This window comes from Ranitomeya imitator, chromosome 6 (genome assembly GCF_032444005.1).
Source record: "Ranitomeya imitator isolate aRanImi1 chromosome 6, aRanImi1.pri, whole genome shotgun sequence".
Taxonomy (NCBI): Eukaryota; Metazoa; Chordata; class Amphibia; order Anura; family Dendrobatidae; genus Ranitomeya; species Ranitomeya imitator.
The window spans coordinates 441,950,807-441,971,562 of NC_091287.1; the positions used below are offsets into that span (position 1 = coordinate 441,950,807).

At 41.9% G+C, this 20,756-nt stretch overlaps 1 protein-coding gene across 2 annotated transcripts in view; it reads left to right on the forward strand.

Annotated features, from left to right (window-relative positions):
• Positions 1–3,283: 3,283 nt before the first annotated feature.
• The window catches only part of NKAIN3 (sodium/potassium transporting ATPase interacting 3), a 996,279-nt gene continuing 978,806 nt past the window's right edge, over positions 3,284–20,756 (forward strand). For both annotated transcript variants that reach the window (XM_069731401.1, XM_069731402.1), the window contains exon 1: positions 3,284–3,601. In XM_069731401.1, the coding sequence (XP_069587502.1) occupies positions 3,548–3,601 (54 nt within the window). In that variant the 5' untranslated portion in view covers positions 3,284–3,547. The remainder of the gene's footprint in view (positions 3,602–20,756) is intronic.

The window sequence follows — 20,756 nt, forward strand, 5'->3', positions numbered from 1 at the left end:
GCGACGGGCGCAGTCCGGCGTCAACATGGCCGCTCCATCCTCCCCGCAGTCAGTGCCCGCTCCATACTCCCCTCCAGTCAGCGCTCACACAGGGTTAATGGCAGCGCTAATGGACCGTGTTATGCCGCGGTGTAACGCACTCCATTAACGCAGCTATTAACCCTGTGTGACCAACTTTGTTACTATTGACGCTGCCTATGCAGCCTCAATAGTAAAAAGATATAATGTTAAAAATAATAAAAAAAATAAAAACATCATCATATACTCACATTCCGGTGCCTTTCCTGCTCCTCGCGATGCTCCGGTGACCAGTCCATGCAAGCGGCAGGTTCCGGTGGCAAAGATGCTATGCGACAAGGACCTGCCATGATGTCACGGTCATGTGACCGCGACGTCATCTCCGGTCCTGCGCCCATACCAACCCTGGGACTGGAAGCTGCCGGGTGCACCGCACGCAGGGCCAGGACTTCAACGTCTGTATACTACATGGCTGTGTGCTGTATACTCCGTCACTGTGCAATATACTACGTGACTGGCCAATATACTACGTGGCTGGGCAATATACTACGTGGCTGGGCAATATACTACGTGGCTGGCCAATATACTACGTGGCTGGGCAATATACTATGTGACTGGGCAATATACTACGTGGCTGGGCAATATACTATGTGACTGGGCAATATACTACGTGACTGGCCAATATACTATGTGGCTGGGCAATATACTACGTGGCTGGGCAATATACTACGTGACTGGCCAATATACTACGTGGCTGGGAAATATACTACGTGGCTGGGCAATATACTACGTGGCTGGGCAATATACTATGTAGCTGGGCAATATACTACGTAGCTGGGCAATATACTACGTAGCTGAGCAATATACTATGTGGCTTGGAAATATACTACGTGGTTGGGCAATATACTACGTGGCTGGGCAATATACTACGTGACTGGGCAATATACTACATGGCTGGGCAATATACTACGTGACTGGCCAATATACTACGTGGCTGGGCAATATACTACGTGGCTGGGCAATATACTACGTGGCTGGGCAATATACTACGTCGCTGTGCAATATACTACGTAGCTGGGCAATATACTACGTAGCTGAGCAATATACTATGTGGCTGGGCAATATACTACGTGACTGGGCAATATACTACGTGGCTGGGAAATATACTACGTGGCTGGGCAATATACTACGTGGCTGGGCAATATACTATGTAGCTGGGCAATATACTACGTAGCTGGGCAATATACTACGTAGCTGAGCAATATACTATGTGGCTTGGAAATATACTACGTGGTTGGGCAATATACTACGTGGCTGGGCAATATACTACGTGACTGGGCAATACACTACATGGCTGGGCAATATACTACGTGACTGGCCAATATACTACGTGGCTGGGCAATATAATACGTGGCTGGGCAATATACTACGTGGCTGGGCAATATACTACGTGGCTGGGCAATATACTACGTCGCTGTGCAATATACTACGTAGCTGGGCAATATACTACGTAGCTGAGCAATATACTATGTGGCTGGGCAATATACTACGTGACTGGGCAATATACTACATGGCTGGGCAATATACTACGTGACTGGCCAATATACTACGTGGCTGGGCAATATACTACGTGGCTGGGCAATATACTACGTGGCTGGGCAATATACTATGAAGCTGGGCAATATACTACGTAGCTGGGCAATATACTACGTAGCTGGGCAATATACTACGTAGCTGAGCAATATACTATGTGGCTGGGAAATATACTACGTGGTTGGGCAATATACTACGTGGCTGGGCAATATACTACGTGACTGGGCAATATACTACATGGCTGGGCAATATACTACGTGACTGGCCAATATACTACGTGGCTGGGCAATATAATACGTGGCTGGGCAATATACTACGTGGCTGGGCAATATACTACGTGGCTGGGCAATATACTACGTCGCTGTGCAATATACTACGTAGCTGGGCAATATACTACGTAGCTGAGCAATATACTATGTGGCTGGGCAATATACTACGTGACTGGGCAATATACTACATGGCTGGGCAATATACTATGTGACTGGCCAATATACTACGTGGCTGGGCAATATACTACGTGGCTGGGCAATATACTACGTGGCTGGGCAATATACTATGAAGCTGGGCAATATACTACGTAGCTGGGCAATATACTACGTAGCTGGGCAATATACTACGTAGCTGAGCAATATACTATGTGGCTGGGAAATATACTACGTGGTTGGGCAATATACTACGTGGCTGGGCAATATACTACGTGACTGGGCAATATACTACATGGCTGGGCAATATACTATGTGGCTGGGCAATATTCTACGTGGTTGGGCAATATACTACGTGGGCTGGGCAATATACTACGTGACTGGGCAATATACTACATGGCTGGGCAATATACTACGTAGCTGAGCAATATACTATGTGGCTGGGAAATATACTACGTGGTTGGGCAATATACTACGTGGCTGGGCAATATACTACGTGACTGGGCAATATACTACATGGCTGGGCAATATACTACGTGACTGGGCAATATACTATGTGGCTGGGCAATATTCTACGTGCCTGGGCAATATACTACGTGGCTGGGCAATATACTACGTAGCTGGGCAATATACTACGTGGCTCTGTGCTGTATACTACGCCGCTGGGCAATATACTACGTGGACATGCATATTCTAGAATACCCGATGAGTTAGAATCGGGCCACCATCTAGTAAACTATAAACACATGTGCGTATTTCAGCTGCGCAATTTCTGCACCTAATGCAGTCTATGGGGAAATTCTGTATGGGAAATTTAGCGTACCTGCAAGAGTAATTGACACACTGTGAATTTACGCAGCGTTAGAAAAAAGCACAGTGGTCAGGAGATTTCTATAAATCCCATCTACTTTTCTGAAACTGTGAGACGCAGCAAAAAGGCGCAGAATAAAAAACGCACCAAAAGCGCATTGTGGGAACGTAGCTTTACCTCTTGGGCCCCCGTGCGGCTACACAGGTTGCAGCAGTGGTGTGTCTGCCCTGCATCATTGAATCATTGTTAGATCTCTGATATATATATGATATATATGATATATCATACACATTTCTCCATCTTTACTGTACAGGAACACCGCATGCAGAAACCTCCAGCCCTCCACTACAGGTGCCCTAAACCTGTTGAGGCTGTGCCCCTTCTGCCCCCTAGATGGCAGCAGAGAGCCTTCATCCGGCCCATTGCAACAACCTAAAGTGAAGCGTAGAGAAGAAAGGAAGGAGAGGTCTGGATTGTGGAGATCTGCGCTTTCCTTGGATTTTTGTGGTCGTTCTGTGGGATCGCTGCTCAGGGTCTGGGATTAGGGAGCAGGATTGCAGCTTTGCACATGTGGAGGTGCTGCTGAATGAAGCATTGGAGATCCCCCTGCACAGGGATTATCTGTAGCACTGCAGGTGCAGCCTCGCCTTGAGGAGCTGTCCAGCACTGTTCCTCCTGAGGAGTGTGAGTGAGCCCTCTCGCCATGGGCTGCTGCACTGGACGGTGTACACTGATCTTCATCTGCACTTTACAGATGGTGAGTAATTCCCACCCCTGCACTTTTCTGTGAAGCCCCTGCTGTGAGGTGATCAGGGAACTTGCATGTCATTTCCTAATGTTTGTGCCTCTAAATCCTGGCTGCAATATGCTGCAGTGTTGTACTACTCCCCAGTATAGGAACTCCTCATAGTGTGTGACATGCTGATGAATGGAGGACCATTCTGCACCATGATGAATGCCCTAATCTGGCCACAGAAGTGGTGTTGGCTTCCAGGAGGAGCTTTGACACTTCCATGTGACTATTCACAGAGATTAGAACTACAACCTCTGCGTAAAATCCACAAAGACCTGGGTCCGTGCCTCTATTCAGTCTGTAAAGCCGCCCATACACATTAAAGTGTGGCAAAGTCCAGCGGTCAACCATCGTACCGGTACCAACATATTGGCTTCATTGTCCATCCGAGACACCCAGCGATTCCACAGACGTACACGTGTACGGAGAAAATACTTCTCCACTCATTGTCACCAAAGCATGGTCATTCTAGTCCATGTCATTCCACCATAACCTCAAAATCGTGGACAAAAATGCCAATTTTTGGTTATTTTCCGACAGCCGTCATCGTTGTGGCTCATGGATTGTATAGAAAATCTTACCTTTTGCCCATTGAGCATCATGTGAATTTAATGTCCTGTATGGGCATCTTAAGGGCAGAAATGTGGGTTATTGTGATTAACACTATGATTGCCATGCTGGGTCTGGAAACCCTTCATTCGCTGTCTGTACCTGGTCTGTCTGCCCTGCCAGGTCTGTCTACTGAAGTGTATGTACGTGGTCCATTGTGTGTCAGAGCTGGAGGATGCAGCTGCCAGGGAAGGGGCTGGCACTTTTCTAATTGTGTTGTATCATTGTCTTTATGTGAACCTAATAGTTTGCATAAATGTAACAAAAAAGGGATATGCCATTTTTTTCTCCTATTGCTGCTCACAGCTGCATTGTGTGTAGGTCGCACAAGAATAGTCCCGAAATTGCTTTATAATTGTGCGATCGTTCATTTACCTGAATGGGAATGAGTAAGATATGTACGATGATTCACTGACATAGTCACATTGTATTTAGGGGCTTTGTGTTTATTTGGTAGCAGTGATGGCTCTGTTACATTGTACAACTTCCGCTAGTTCTGGCCACCTTCATTTATCTGCCATCTAATGAATATGTCATTGAGCGTAACCAGATTATATTAGCTGTGTAATTTAGGACATAACCATGTTGTGTTAGGGCTATGTATATTAGATTTGTCCAAACTTTTTACTTTTTTTCTCTCAATTTGAACAAAAAGCGTTGTAGATGTTAAACACTGATTTTCACAAAAGGTCTTGCATTTCTGTGTATTGATGAATTTCATGTTTTATGAAATAATGAAGTTGCATTGGTGAGCGTTCATTTGCAGTCACTTTCTTATGAAAAGGGTTCTCCAGTCAAAAGATAAATGTAACAGTTGGCATCCAGAGGGTTAAAATAATATAAAAAACATACTCATCCATATATGCTTGGCTCCCCGTTACAGAACTGCCACTTCAGTAATGTTATTATTATTATTTATTGTTATATCGCCATTTATTCCATGGCGCTTTACATGTAATAATAATAATAAATAAATAAATAAATAATAAAAACAAGTACAATAATCTTAAACAATACAATTCACGACTGGTACAGGAGGAGAGAGGACCCTACCCGCGAAGGATCACAATCGACAAGGGATGAGTGAGGATACACAGGAGAGGATAGAGCTGATCATGCGGCGGTTCAGCAGAGTAAGGATCACTGCAGATTGTAGGCTTGTCGGAAGAGGTGAGTCTTCAGGTTCTTTTTGAAGGTTTCCGTGGTAGGCGAAAGTCTGATAAAGGCGAGGGTAGAGCTGGTCGTGCAGCGGTTTGGTCGATCGGTGGTTACTGCAGGTTGTAGGCTTGTCGGAAGAGGTGGGTCTTCAGGTTCTTTTTGAAGGTTTCCACAGTAGGCGAGAGTCTGATGTGTTGGGGTAGAGAGTTCCAGAGTAGGGGGATGCACGAGAGAAATCTTGTATGCGATTGTGGGAAGAGGAGATAAGAGGGGAGTAGAGAAGGAAATCTTGTGAGGATCGGAGGTTGCGTGTATGTAAGTACCGGGAGACGAGGTCACAGATGTATGGAGAAGACAGGTTGTGGATGGCTTTGTATGTCATGGTTAGGCTTTTGAACTAGAGTCTATGGGTAATGGGGAGCCAGTGAAGGGATTGACAGAGGGGAGAGGCCGGGGAATAGCGGGGGGACAGGTGGATTAGTACAGAAGCACAGTTAGAATAGATTGGAGGAGTGGGAGAGTGTTAGAGGGGAGGTCACAGAGCAGGAGGTTGCAGTAGTCAAGGTGGAAGATAATGAGGGCATTGGCTAGGGTTCTTGCAGATTATTGGTTGAGGAATGTCTGCCAGGCTTGAAACATTGACATCACCAACCACCAGTGACCTAAAATCTGTATACGCAGTTTGACCAATCCTGACCCTGCAGCCAATCAGTGGCGACAATCAGAGGTCACTGGTGGTCAGTGGTTTCATCGCACCCAACCAGGTGGAGATGGCTGGAGTAGCTGCGCTGGAGCAGGTAACCATGCTTGAGGGTGAGTACACCTGTAATGTTTTAACACCCTGTCTGCCCAATGCTGAATTTACATTTCGACCTGAAAGCCTCTTTAATTCAGAAATATCCTGATAAGCTTCCGTAACAAGACTTCTTAAAGGGATATTCTCAAGTTATTAAATTGCTTTAATTAGCATAAAAAGAAGCAACACTGACTTTTTCTATCTGCTGTTATTCTTCTGCAATGACAGTTTTTATACTTCACAGTACTCAGCTCATTTTTATGGAGCCTGGCCATTACTGCCTGTCCAGACCCTGGCTGACAGAGTGCAGTAGCTACAATTCAAGGTGGGAGATTAAATCCTAACATGCTATATCTCTCCTGCCCATTAATTTCTACACAGCAGTCAGCTGCTTATCTCTCTCTCAGCTCCTGACTAGCTGCTGTTATAAGTATTGAAAAATCACCAGCCTACAGGATTGACTTTTCCCAGGGCAAGTCTCCTAAACACAGCTCTCACTGAGCCATGTGCTTGTTCAAATCCTGTTATCTCTATATGTAAATATTAGTCTTAGGCAAACTGAAGACCGCGCTCACGAGGTAGATTTAAGGTTTTTTATTGAAGCCTACGCGTTTCAAGAGCTTTCTTACTGGTATACCAGTACCGCATTTAAACATTCTTCCTTCCCTCACCCCTTTCCAATCAGCTACCATTTCACTTGCACCACTTCTTATGTTATTTATATTATCACTTGTCCATGCAACAAGATATATGTTGGCAGGACAATACAACCTCTTCACCTCCGCATGAATTCCCACCGACACAATATTAAAATAGGTTACCTAAAACATGGTCTTTCCAAACACTTCAGTATTTCACATAAGTGTAATCCTTCACTATTTCGTGTTCACCCTGTTGATCACGTTCCTGTACATGTCTCTAATCGCATACAGTCACTTAATAAGAAAGAGCTTTTTTGGATATACACTTTGAATTCCCTTGAGCCTGAAGGGCTAAATGTAATGTCAGATATCCTTTGACTTAACAAATTTTTAACTGAAGTGTGGTGACAATCATTGAGCCTCTCTTCAATAACTATCTCGGATTCTAAGGGAGGGTTTTTTTTATTTTTTTTATGTTGAAATATAATGTCAGATATATATACGTTGTTTTTTATTTTCAATATTAATTAATGTTTTTAGTTTATAAAAAGTAATGTGCAAAATAATTTTATGTTACGATTTATATCTTGCATTTTGTATTATAGTATTATGCGCCTCGGCGCCCCTCCCCTTCCTTTTGTTTGTATAAATACACCCTGTACCGTGCTATGTATTATATGCCCTGAAGAAGAGAGTAAGAAAGCTCTTGAAACGCGTAGGCTTCAATAAAAAACCTTAAATCTACCTCGTGAGCGCGGTCTTCAGTTTGCCTAAGACTACTACCCTCAATATCCTTTTGGATTTTTTTGGAGACCTGCTGCTACGGTTTTGCTTTTATGGGAGTTGTGACCTTGGTTCACAACTGCAATAGGTGAGCACATTTCCTGCAAAAGAATTTTATTCTTTCATATATAGTGAGACACATTGGGGGCGCCTTGTTTTTTTCTTTTATATGTAAATATTGTGATAGCACTGTGGATTCAGAGCAACCCACTAATAGCTGAATGTGTTACACATCCTGTGTTTTGTAATGATACAAAAGCCACAGTTCTGCTGCTCACCAGAACTGACGCTCAAGGAGGAGAGCCCACCTTGCCTGATACCAGGAAGTAAGGAGACTGTAGCTCTGAGCTGCTCAAGAGACAACTTGAGAATACCCCTTTAAACCACACTCAACTTTGGCACATAGACATTTATAATTTAAGCTGGGAACCATAAGATATGTTGGCATGCAGCTAAATTGCATTAGGACAGTTATAGCGATGGAAAAGAGAACTGCAGTAATCCCAGCTCAGTAAAAAAAGGATTGGAATACACTTTATTCACATTCTATTGAAAAATTCTTTCCAGCGTTAAATCTGTTTTGAATCTCCCACTATTCCAGCATCCAAAGTCCAATGGTTCTTTGCATCTTGGTGATTATGTGCTACATAGACACGTGATAGTTGTAGCCAATCAAGGTCTTTATGTACCTCAAATACTGACATCACTGTTGCAATTAATACTTGACTGCAGGTATTGGTACAGCACAATAGTGCTTAAGGGTAGATCCAAATGAGAGCACTTTACCCGCAATGCTGGAGTACTGTTGTAATGTATAAGGATAGTATATGCCCTTTTTAAACCAATTCATATCCAAAAATGAGTGTTACAAGGTGACTAGCTTTGAAAATAAATTGCAATACTCTGTCTGGAGATGTATATAATATATGTGTCCAAATGGCCACTTACTTCTGATGGGAATTACAGGGTTCAGGGTTTGGCTAAGACATCAACACAGTGCACTTTGTTTGTATTTGTGGATATTGGAGTCGCTAACAAAATTTGCAGAAAGATAAAAGTGACCACGTCTGCATGTATGCAATTATATATTGTGTTGTGTCTTATACCATTGAAGAGGAAAATGCTACAGAACTGCACGGATGATTGAAGAAACACAAACAGGACTTACAAGTTCAGTTTTGTCGCACATGAAGGGGAAATCAGAAGTCCACGTTGTTTTATATGTAAACATTTGATGTGGATGCACTGTGGTCAGACAGCAGCAATGATGCCCTATCTGTCTTCTTGGTCTATTTATTGGAAGGTACCTGCTTGTTCGGACTCCCACCCCATCAGAAATCACACCTTTCTCCAGATCCAGAAAGCACTTTGTGGTGATCTTTATAAAGAATCTCCCAGCGGCCTCAGAAGAGTAGGATTTTGATGACCATACTGCCTACTTTACCTTGTATTCTTATGGAAGGCAGCACTTACGAATCCCACAGACCTTTTCATGTTCTGTCCAGCTCAGTGATTAATACCTTGTACCGTAACTCTGACTTACTGCATTGAACTATAAAGCAAGGTCATGATATTTTAGAGGCCAACTGTAGATTTATACTCTTTTACTTGAGGTCATCTGAGTTCTAGCTGGAAAGTGCTTATTGCAAATCACATCCACTTTTTTAGCATCATTAAGAAAGATTTATTCTTCTTCCACCCACAGCAGGACTTGTCTTGGTATAACTAGAGTAATGGACTTAGGGGTCATTTACGAAACACGGTACAATATAAAATACAATCTTTTGTTATAATATATCTTGCAATATATCTTACAATTAACTATGATTTCCTTAATTTTTGGTATATATGCTCCTATATTAATAAACTAAATTAGTTAAAATTACATTCTTGTGTATGGAATTTCTTCCTTTACCTTTTCCTGGCTACTATTCTGCATGCTTGTGATATATCTGCATAATCTTTCTTGATATTCTTTAGCTTAATTTATTCAGTTTTACCTTTATCTGTTTTGAGCTGCTTGCTGATTTTATTATGGTTTTATCCATCCTAACTAGGGTTGAGCGACTTTTTTAGGGTCGAGTAGGGTTTCGCGAAACCCGACTATCTCAAAAGTTGAGTTGAATGAAATTGGCCGATTATGGCAAAAAGTCGGGGATCGACCGAAACACGAAACCCAATGCAAAGTCAATGGGAATTTTTTTCTCTCTCTCTCTCTCTCTCTCTCTCTCTCTCTCCTCCGTCCCCGAACAGAAAAGCTGGTGTTACACATTACAAATCGCTACAGCGCACAAGCGACAAGATGGCGATAGGCGTCCACGCCCCTAAGACCTATGTCATCACTCTGCCCACGCTCCTTCATTGGCTGAAAAAATGGCGCCAAACGCGTCATATGAAACGCGACTTTGGCGCGAAGATCGCCGACCGCATGGCCGATCCCACACTAGGATCGGGTCGGCGACTTTTGAATTTGTTCAATCCGTTTCGCTCAAGCCTAATCCTAACTACTATAATTTGATCCATGCACTAATGAGTATACAGTGGATATAAAAAATCTACACAACCCTTTTAAAATGCCAAGTTTTCATCATGGAAAAAAAATCATACTTAGAAGAATCATTACAGTAATTTTTAATGTTTAATTTCACCAATAATCTGTACAATTCAATTGAGAAATATACTGAAATCTTTTCAGGGGAAAAAAAAATGACTAAAATAATGTGTTTTTGCATGTACAGTTAGGTCCATATATATTTGGACAGAGACAACATTTTTCTAATTTTGGTTATAGACATTATCACAATAAATTTTAAACAAAGCATTTCAGATGCAGTTGAAGTACAGACTTTCAGCTTTTATTTGAGGGTATCCACATTAAAATTGGATGAAGGGTTTAGGAGTTTCAGCTCCTTAACATGTGCCACCCTGTTTTTAAAGGGACCAAAAGTAATTGGACAGATTCTACAATTTTTTAAAAATGTTCATTTCTAGCACTTGGTTGAAAATCCTTTGTTGGCAATGACTCCCTGAAGTCTTGAACTCATGGACATCACCAGACGCTGTGTTTACTCCTTCTTGATGCTATGCCAGGCCTTCACTGCCGTGGTTTTCAGTTGCTGTATGTTTGTGGGTCTTAGTGTCTGAAGTTTAGTCTTTAACAAGTGAAATGCATGCTCAATTGGGTTGAGATCAGGTGACTGACTTGGCCATTCAAGAATATTCCACTTCTTTGCTTTAATAAACTCCTGGGTTGCTTTGGCTTTATGTCTTGGGTCATTGTCCATCTGTAGTATGAAACGACGACCAATCAGTTTGGCTGCACTTGGCTGGATCTGAGCACACAGTATGGCTCTGAATACCTCAGAATTCATTGGGCTGCTTCTGTCTTGTGTCACATCATCAATAAACACTAGTGACCCAGTGCCACTGGCAGCCATGCATGCCCAAGCCATCACACTGCCTCCGCCGTGTTTTACAGATGATGTGGTATGCTTTGGATCATGAGCTGTACCATGCCTTCTCCATACTTTTCTCTTTCCATCATTCTGGTAGAGGTTGATCTTGGTTTCATCTGTCCAAAGAATGTTATTCCAGAACTGTGCTGGCTTTTTTAGATGTTTTTTAGCAAAGTCCAGTCTAGCCTTTTTATTCTTGATGCTTATGAGTGGTTTGCACATGCAGTGAACCCTCTGTATTTATTTTCATGCAGTCTTCTCTTTATGTTAGATTTGGATATTGATACGCCTACCTCCTGGAGAGTGTTGTTCACTTGGTTGGCTGTTGTGAAGGGGTTTCTCTTCACCATGGAGATTATTCTGCGATCATCCACCACTGTTGTCTTCCGTGGGGGCCCAGGTCTTTTTGCATTGATGAGTTCACCAGTGCTTTCTTTCTTTCTCAGGATGTACCAAACTGTAGATTTTGTCACACCTAATATTGTAGCAATTTCTTGGATGTTTTTTTTTCTGTTTTCGCAGCTTAATGATGGCTTGATTCACCTGCATGGAGAGCTCCTTTGACCGCATGTTTACTTCACAGCAAAACCTTCCAAATGCAAGCACCACACCTCAAATCAACTCCAGGCCTTTTATCTGCTTAATTGAGAATGACATACCAAAGGGATTGCCCACACCTGTCCATGAAATAGCCTTGGAGTCAATTGTCCAATTACTTTTGGTCCCTTTAAAAACAGGGTGGCACATGTTAAGGAGCTGAAACTCCCAAACCCTTCATCCAGTTTTAATGTGGATACCCTCAAATGAAAGCTGAAAGTCTGAACTTCAACTGCATCTGAATTGTTTTTTTTTTAATTCATTGTGGTAATGTTTATAACCAAAATTAGAAAAATGTCGTCTATGTCCAAATATATATGGACCTAACTGTATATTCACACCCTTAAACAGCTTTTTAGCAGAGGCTTGATGTTTGTTTAAAGCAAATTGACTGATATTTGGAACTATTCATAATTGCCTCCACCTTGACTGAAGCCCTAGTTCCAAGTGCCAAAAAACAGCATCAACACATAATGCTGCCTCCACCATGCTTCACTCTGGGTTTGGTGTTCTTTTGTTGATGTGCATTGTTGGCTTCCCCAAACATACCTTTTGGAAATATTACCAAAAAGTTCAGTCTTAGTTTCATCATACCATAATATGGTTTTCCACATGTTTTTGGCAAACTTGATGTAGGTTTTGCAAAACATAGCTGGATTAGATGGGTGAATAAATTTGAGTAGAATTGCATTACAAAAATATGCATGAACCAAAATGTGAATTTTTTGTAATTTGTTTCTACATAGATTAAGCAAAATGGGCCATTGGCCACCAATTTCTGAACTGTAAAAGTTCATCAGAATGTTAAAAAAAAAATTCTTATATGCACCTCACTACTAACCTCTCTGGCGTCTCCGCTTCTCACCGTCACTATTCTGGTCCTTATTGCATCTTCAGATCACCATCATCCATACTGAAATACTTTGCCTTTTTACTCTGGACCAGGAATTCTAGGGTTGAGAGGGCCAAGAGGGTTCTGCTCATGCACTCCTAAAGGTCAGGGGCCACACCGAGATGTCATTACAAAATGCTAATTTTTTGCAATTCACTTCCGTGCAGATTCAGCAGAATAGTGTTCACTGGCCAGCATTTTTCTGATCATAAAAGAACATCATAATGTAAAAAAATAATAAAAACACTTAAACTTGCCTTACTGCTCACCTCTCTAGCCCCTCCCTGTTATCATTCGCTCCTCTCTGCATCTTTAAATTCCATGCCCATAACCCATTTCCTGCCTAGCATGAGAGATTTCACCTGAGCATCAACAATCTGAAGATGTGGCAAGCACCAGAGAGGTAATGATGAGGAGCCTTAGAGGTAAGTAGTGAAGTGGTTATAAAGATTTATTTTTATTTTTTACATCTTACGTTTATTATGCTCTGGTGTCTGGAACGACCTCAAGCCATAATAAGGGATATTGAATCGCTGAGAATAACTTCCCCAGGAATCAAATTTTCCAGGAAAAAAAATGTATGAATAAGCGATTTCACATTTTGCCTGATCCACTCATCTCTAATTGCCATGCTTGGGTGTTTTTCTTTAGAAGAAAAGGCTCATCTAACCAGAACATATTTTCCCTTATGCATTTCGTAGACTTAATGAAGGTTTTGGCAAAACATAGAAGGGCTTGGATGTTTTTCTTTTTAAGAAAAGGCTTCCATCTTGCCACCCTACCCCACAGGCAACTTCTTTAATGTTGCTGTACGTCTCTTCACAGCCTCCCTGACCAATTATCTTCTTGTTTTTTCATCAGTTTTGAGGGACATCCACTTCCAGGTAATGTCACTGGTTGAGCCATATTTAAGCCATTTTGTGATGACCGTCTTAACAATGTTCCTTGGTATATCTAACTACCGTATTTTTCGGACTACATAAAGACGCTCCGGACCATAACACGCAAATAGGTTTTAGAGGTGAAAACTAGAAAAAATTTTTTTCGCAAAAAATGTGGTCAATCCTGTACTAATATCCCCTATCCTGGTATATATGGTCCCCTCATCCCCATCCTGGTATGCATGGCCCCCTCATCCATATCCTGTTATGCATGGCCCCCCTCATCTCCATCCTGGTATGCATGGCCCCTTCATCTCTACCCTGTTATGCATGGCCCCATCATCCGTATCCTGGTATGCATGGCCCCCTCCTCCTTCTCCTGGTATGCATGGCTCCCTCATCCCTATCCTGGTATGCATAGCCTCTTCATCCCTATCCTGGTATGCCTGGCCCTCATTCTCATCCTGGTATGCATGGCTCCTCATCTCTATCCTGGTATGCATGGTCCACTCATCTCCATCCTGGTATGCATGGCCCACTCATCCCTATCCTGGTATGCATTGCCTCCTCATCCCCATCCTGGTCTGCATGGCTCCTCATCCCCATTTTGGTATGCATGGTCCACTCATCTCTATCCTGGTATGCATGGCCCACTCATCTCCATCCTGGTATGCATGGCCCACTCATCCCTATCCTGGTATGCATTGCCTCCTCATCCCCATCCTGGTCTGCATGGCTCCTCATCCCCATTTTGGTATGCATGGTCCACTCATCTCTATCCTGGTATGCATGGCCCACTCATCTCCATCCTGGTATGCATGGCCCACTCATCCCTATCCTGGTATGCATTGCCTCCTCATCCCCATCCTGGTCTGCATGGCTCCTCATCCCCAATTTTGGTATGCATGGTCCACTCATCTCTATCCTGGTATGCATGGCCCTCATTCTCATCCTGTTATGCATGGCCCCCTCATCCGTATCCTGGTATGCATGGCCTCCTCATCTCTATCCAAATATTAGATCAAACTGGAATATGCAGTGATTTTTTCCTTTGACCAACTCGATCGATGGAAAAAAATTTGAAATGTGCGTGGCCTCTTAGAATAACATTGGTCCAAGTGCAAACTGATGTTTTGTCAGATCGCACTCAGATCGATAATGCAGTGGTGTGATCGAGCCCTAAAGGTGATTAAATTCCGAAATGATTCCTCTTGGTATGATTTTTTACATGAAAAAATCCTGGCATTTTAACATGCATGTATAGACTTTATATATCCTCTATTTGAACATCCATTCACATATTAGGCTGCATTCACACGTTGCGGCCACATTGCATTTTTGTTGCCACAATTGTGGTGATATCACAACATTTCACCACGACTTTCCAAAATTGCATCAAAAACATTGTAGTTGCACCATTATAAATAAAAGGAGTATCCTGACACCAATGCTGCAAGGTAAAGAGAAAAGAGAGAAAATAAGGTTCCAAATTTGCAGAAAAAGAAGCTTGCTTTTTTCCCCAAATATTCCTTTATCAAATAGTTACCGCTTGGTTAATTACTTTTTTAGATTTAAGTATGTAATTAATGTATTTATTAGACCAAAAGCTCTTTTACGGCAGGACATAATTAGGCAATGATTGATATTACCAGGTCTGTAAACCACACATGGTTATTAGTTTCCAGGAAGTTATAAAAGACATGGAAAAGCTGTATTAAAATGTGTGAGATAGGGAAAGATTATATAGATTTTATAGTTTCAGAAAAATAATTATTTGCTATATGGTGCAAACAATTGGAGTAGACCCCCATGCCATTGGCATAGGCAAATGTTAGCAGTAGATTTGGCTTCACTGTTGGGTTGCTCAGTGACTTTAATCAAAACTGTCATAGGATGCCACATCAATTCACTGTGAAGTCGAAACCTGTAGGCACAATACTAGACAAAGGGGAGAATTTGTAAGACTGGCGTCTTGCCGGAAATGTGAAGCTGTCTCTGATGGAATACTGATTAAGGCTGAGTGGGCAGGCTAGTACCGAGGAGACCGTGACTAGTCCTTACTACAGCACTGACCATTTGACCACTGTAAGAAGTAGCTCATAACCATTTTAAAAAACAATTTTCTTATTAGTCTTCATCATTTAACCTATGGCGTGTTTAGGCCCATGTTATCAAACCAGTGGTCTAACTTGTATCTTGTGGATTGTTTTAAAAAAATGTCCAACTTGGTCAATTGTCACAGGTCATTAATACTATTGATCATCTTCTATGGGCCAAAGAGACCTTTTAACCCTCCTAAGCTCTAGGGTGCAACTGCGACCCCTGCACCCACTATTTCTATGCCCCTGGACAATAGACTATTACATAATGCTTCTTTTTAGGTATCTTAATGGCATTGTCAGGTTCCTTTCTCCTGTAAATTGTAAGTTGGGGCCTTCCGACTTGTTTTCCAGTACATCACAGTGATGCTCCATTTCAATATGATCTGGCGTATTTAGTGACCAAGTTAACAATTTGTCCTCTTTATTGATGTTCCTCAATAATACATGCAATGTGGCAGGGCACGTTATTCTGCAGAAAGAAGCCCTTGATTTATGGAATACTAATCTGATGGGGTACACTTGGTCTGCAGCAATGTTTAGGTGGGTGATATGTGTAAGGCCACATGTACACATTGAGTATTTGGTGAGTTTTTTACCTCAGTATTTTTAAGCCAAAACCGGGAGTGGGTGAAAAATACAGAAATGGTGACGTCTTTCTACTGACTTTTCCACTCCTGATTTTGGCTTACAAATACTGAGATAACATACTGATCAAATAGTGAATGTGTGCACGTGGCCTTGGAGTGCCATCCACAAGAAAGTCAGGAGCCAAGATTTCACAGTAAAACATTTCCCAGAGCATCATACTGCCTCTCCTGCATCACCTTCTTCTCATAGTGCGTCCTGTTGCCATCTTTTCCCTAGATAAGAGGAATACATGCACATGGCCCTCTGCACTATGTAAAAATGTAAAAGAACGCCTGACTCTTCAGACCAGGCCTCCTTCTTCCTATATGTACTGTAGCAAGCTGTAGCACACTGTCTATTCATGCCTTAATTTTTTCACCAATTTATTCTGCAGTTATTCTCGCCTGTATAGCAAGACGTACTTTATTATAGTCACGCAGAAGAGGTTGTACACCTTTGGGGACAATTATATTTAATTATATGCATGTAATTAGCGCTAAAAATTTAGTTAAGTTTTTACAGTATTTTTGTTTTTGATCAATATAGTCTGTTCGCCATAAATTCGCAAAGTGGAGCTTATAAATACACTGGTAAAAGAGTTGCAAAATCCATGTCAGATGGTCACAGTGCGCATACTAACAGAATCTCAGTAAACTAATTCTGCAGCCTGCAATAGAATCATTTTTTTAATGAAATCCAATTAAAAAAGTGATTTTTTTTTTTAGCCCCAATTACAAGTACTTAAGGAAAAATTTCTCCCAAATGATGGAAACCCCTTCATTTTGCCCATTTGTCTTTCCTTCAACACATTAATTTCAAGAACTGATTGTTCACTTACTGTCTAATATACTCACCCCTTGTATTGTAATCAGATACCGTATATGCTCGAGTATAAGCTGACCCGAGTATAAACCGACCCTCCTAATTTTGCAACAAAAAACTGGGATAACTTATTGACTCGAGTATAAACCTAGGGTGGAAAATGCAGCAGCTACTGGTAAATGTCAAAAATAAAAATAGATACCAATAAAAGTAAAATTAATTGAGACATCAGTAGGTTAAGTGTTTTTGAATATCCATATTGAATCAGAAGCCCCATATAATGCTCCATACTGTTCATTATGGCCCCATAAGATGCTCCATACAAAATAGGCCCCATATAATGCTCCATACAGTTCATTATGGCCCCATAAGATGCTCCATACAAAAGAGGCCCCATATAATGCTCCATACTGTTCATTATGGCCCCATAAGATACTCCATATACAAATATGCCCCATATAATGCTCCATGCAGTTCTTTATGGCCCCATAGATGCCCCATATAATGCTCCATGCAGTTATTTATGGCCCCATTGATGCCCCATATAATGCTCCATGCAGTTCTTTATGGCCCCATAGATGCCCCATATAATACTCCATGCAGTTCTTTATGGCCCCATAGATGCCCCATATGATGCCCCATATAATGCTCTATGCAGTTCTTTATGGCCCCATAGATGCCCCATATAATGCTCCATGCAGTTCTTTATGGCCCCATAGACGCTCCATATAGCATTATGCCACATGCAATGCTGCTGCTGCCGCTGCACTAAAAAAAAAAGACATACTTACCTCTCATCGCTGCCCGCTGCTCCTCAGCATCCTATCTCTCCGCACTGCCTTTTCAGGCAGAGGGTGGCATGCAAACTAATACGTCATCACACCCTCTGACCTGAACAGTCACTGCAGAGGACGCGGAAGATGAGGCGGTGGTGGAACGCGGAAAGGTGAATATGACATACTCACCTGCTCCCGGCGCTCCTGGCGCGGTCCCTGCATGTCCCACGTCTCCGGGAGCGGCAGCTTCTTCCTGTAGTGAGCGGTCACGTGGCACCGCTCATTACAGTAATGAATATGCGGCTCCACCCCTATGGGAGTGGAGTCCATATTCATAACTTTAATGAGTGGTACCAGTGACCGCTGAACAAGGGAAGAAGCTGCCGCGCGCGAAGACCGTGGGACATGCGGGGACCGCACCAGGAATGCCGGGAGCAGGTGAGTATTTGACAGGCATCGCTCCCCCTCACCCGCCGACCCCACCACCTTCCATGACTCGAGTATAAGCCGAGAGGGGCACTTTCAACCCATTTTTTTGGGCTGAAAATCTCGGCTTATACTCGAGTATATACGGTAATCCATTTAGGGTAAGTCCACACTAGGCATATTTTCAGCATTTTTTTCTGCAGCAAAATCTAATCTCTTGGCAGGAAAGAAGCTGCAGAAGAAAAAGCATGTTTTCCTTGTTTTTTCTTGCTGAATTTTTTTGAAGCAGTTTTTGGCATGCCAGATTTGTCTCTTGGGCATGCTGATAAAATTTATTGTCGAAAAAAGCCCTATTCTATAGAATCAAGTTTTGGCACAAAAAATGAAGCAAAAACTGATACCTGCGTTTTTGGCGCGTTTTTTCACAACCCATTTATTTCAATGAGTGAAAAACGCTGTAAAAACACTGACAGAGGTGACATGCTACATTGTGCAAAAAATATGCAAAGCACAAAATCCCGATGACAAAAGACAATGTGTGTGCATGAGATTTCTGAAATCTCATAGGCTTTGCTGGTACTGTAAAATGAAGATGAAAATTTCATTAAAAAAAACGCCTAATGTGAACTAAGCCTTATTGTTCTTTACATCTGTCAGTGGTTGGGGTATAATATTACAGCAATCACAGACAACTTTTGGAAAATCCCTAAATCCAGGACAATTTCCTAGTCAATCAATTAACTAGCAATCTTTGGACACTTCAGTGCCTTGTTAAGGCTCACAGAACATCCTAATGTAGCCCTTTTCATATTTTGTTCCTATCGAGCTCTATGAGTGATATAACGTAATTCTAACTAATGCATTGTATATTGACTCTACCATTGTTTTTTCCTATGGTTGTCCTGGGTAAATGCAGGTGCTTCTCTCAAAATTAGAATATCATCAAAAAGTTAATTTATGTCAGTTCTTCAATACAAAAAGTGAAACTCATATTTTATATAGAGCCATTACAAACATAGTGATCTATTTCAAGTGTTTATATGTGTTACTATTGATGATTACGGCTTACAGCCAATGAAAACCCACAAGTTAGTATCTCAGTACATTAGAATAATTAACAAAAAACACCTGCAGAGGCTTCCTGCGCATTTAAAAAGGTCCCTTAGTCTGTTTCAGTAGGCTACACAATCATGGGGAAGACTGCTGACTTGACAGATGTCCAGAAGGCAGTCATTGACACACTCCACAAGGAAGGTAAGCTACAAAAGGTCATTGCTAAAGAATCTGGCTGTTCACAGAGTGCTGATTCCAAGCACATTAATGTAATTGAGTGGAAGGAAAAAGTGTGGTAGAAAAAGGTGCACAAGCAACCGGGATAACTGCAGCCTTGAAAGGACTGTTAAGAAAAGGTGATTCAAAAATTTTGGGGAGATTCAGAAGGAGTGGACTGCTGCTGGAGTCATTGCTTCAAGAGCCACCACACACAGATGTATCCAGGACATGGGCTACAAGTGTCGCATTCCTTGTGTCAATCCACTCATGACCAATAGACAATGCCTGAAGCGTCTTACCTGGGCCAAGGAGAAAAAGAACTGGACTGTTGCTCAGTGGTCCAAGTGTTGTTTTCAGATGAAAGTAAATTTTGCATTTCATTTGTAAATCAACGTCCCAGAGTCTGGAGGAAGAGTGGAGAGACCACAATCCAAGCTGCTTGAGGTCTAGTGTGAAGTATCCACAATCAGTGATGGTTTGGGGAGCCATGTCATCTGCTGGTGTAGGTCTGCTGTGTTTTATCAAGACCAAAGTCAGCGCAGCCATCTACCAGGAAATTCCCTCTGCCGTCAAGCTTTTTGGAGATGGAAATGTCATTCTCCAGCAGGACTTGTCACCTGCCCACACTGCTAAAAGTACCAATACCTGGTTTAAAAACAACAGTATCACTGTGCTTGATTGGCCAGCAAACTCGCCTGACCTTACCCCTATAGTCCATAGAGAATCTATGGGGTATTGTCAAGAGGAAGATGAGAGACACATGATCCAACAATGCAGATAAACTGAAGCCTGCTATCAAAGCAACTTGGGCTTCCATAACACCTCAGCAGTGCCACAGGCTGATCGCCTCCGTGCCATGCTGCATTGATGCAGTAATTGATGCAAAAGGAGCCCGGACCAAGTATTGAGTACATTTACTGAACATACATTTCAGTAGGCCAACATTTTGTATTTTAAAATCATTTTTCAAGCTGGTTGTATCAAGTATTCTAATTTACTAAGAAAAAGACTTTTGGGTTTTCATTGGTTGTAAGCCATGATCATCAACATTGATAGAAATAAACACTTGAAGTAGATCACTTTGTAATGACTCTATATAATATATGAGTTTCACTTTTTGCATTGAAAAAAAACTGAAATAAATTAACTTTTTGATGATATTCTAATTTTCTGAGAAGCACCTGTCCATCAGCATTTCACCTATAGCTGTATGTTATTTCTGCACATTGTCTTCTATTTCGTGTGTATATCAGCATTTGATGATATGTTACTTAATATTTAC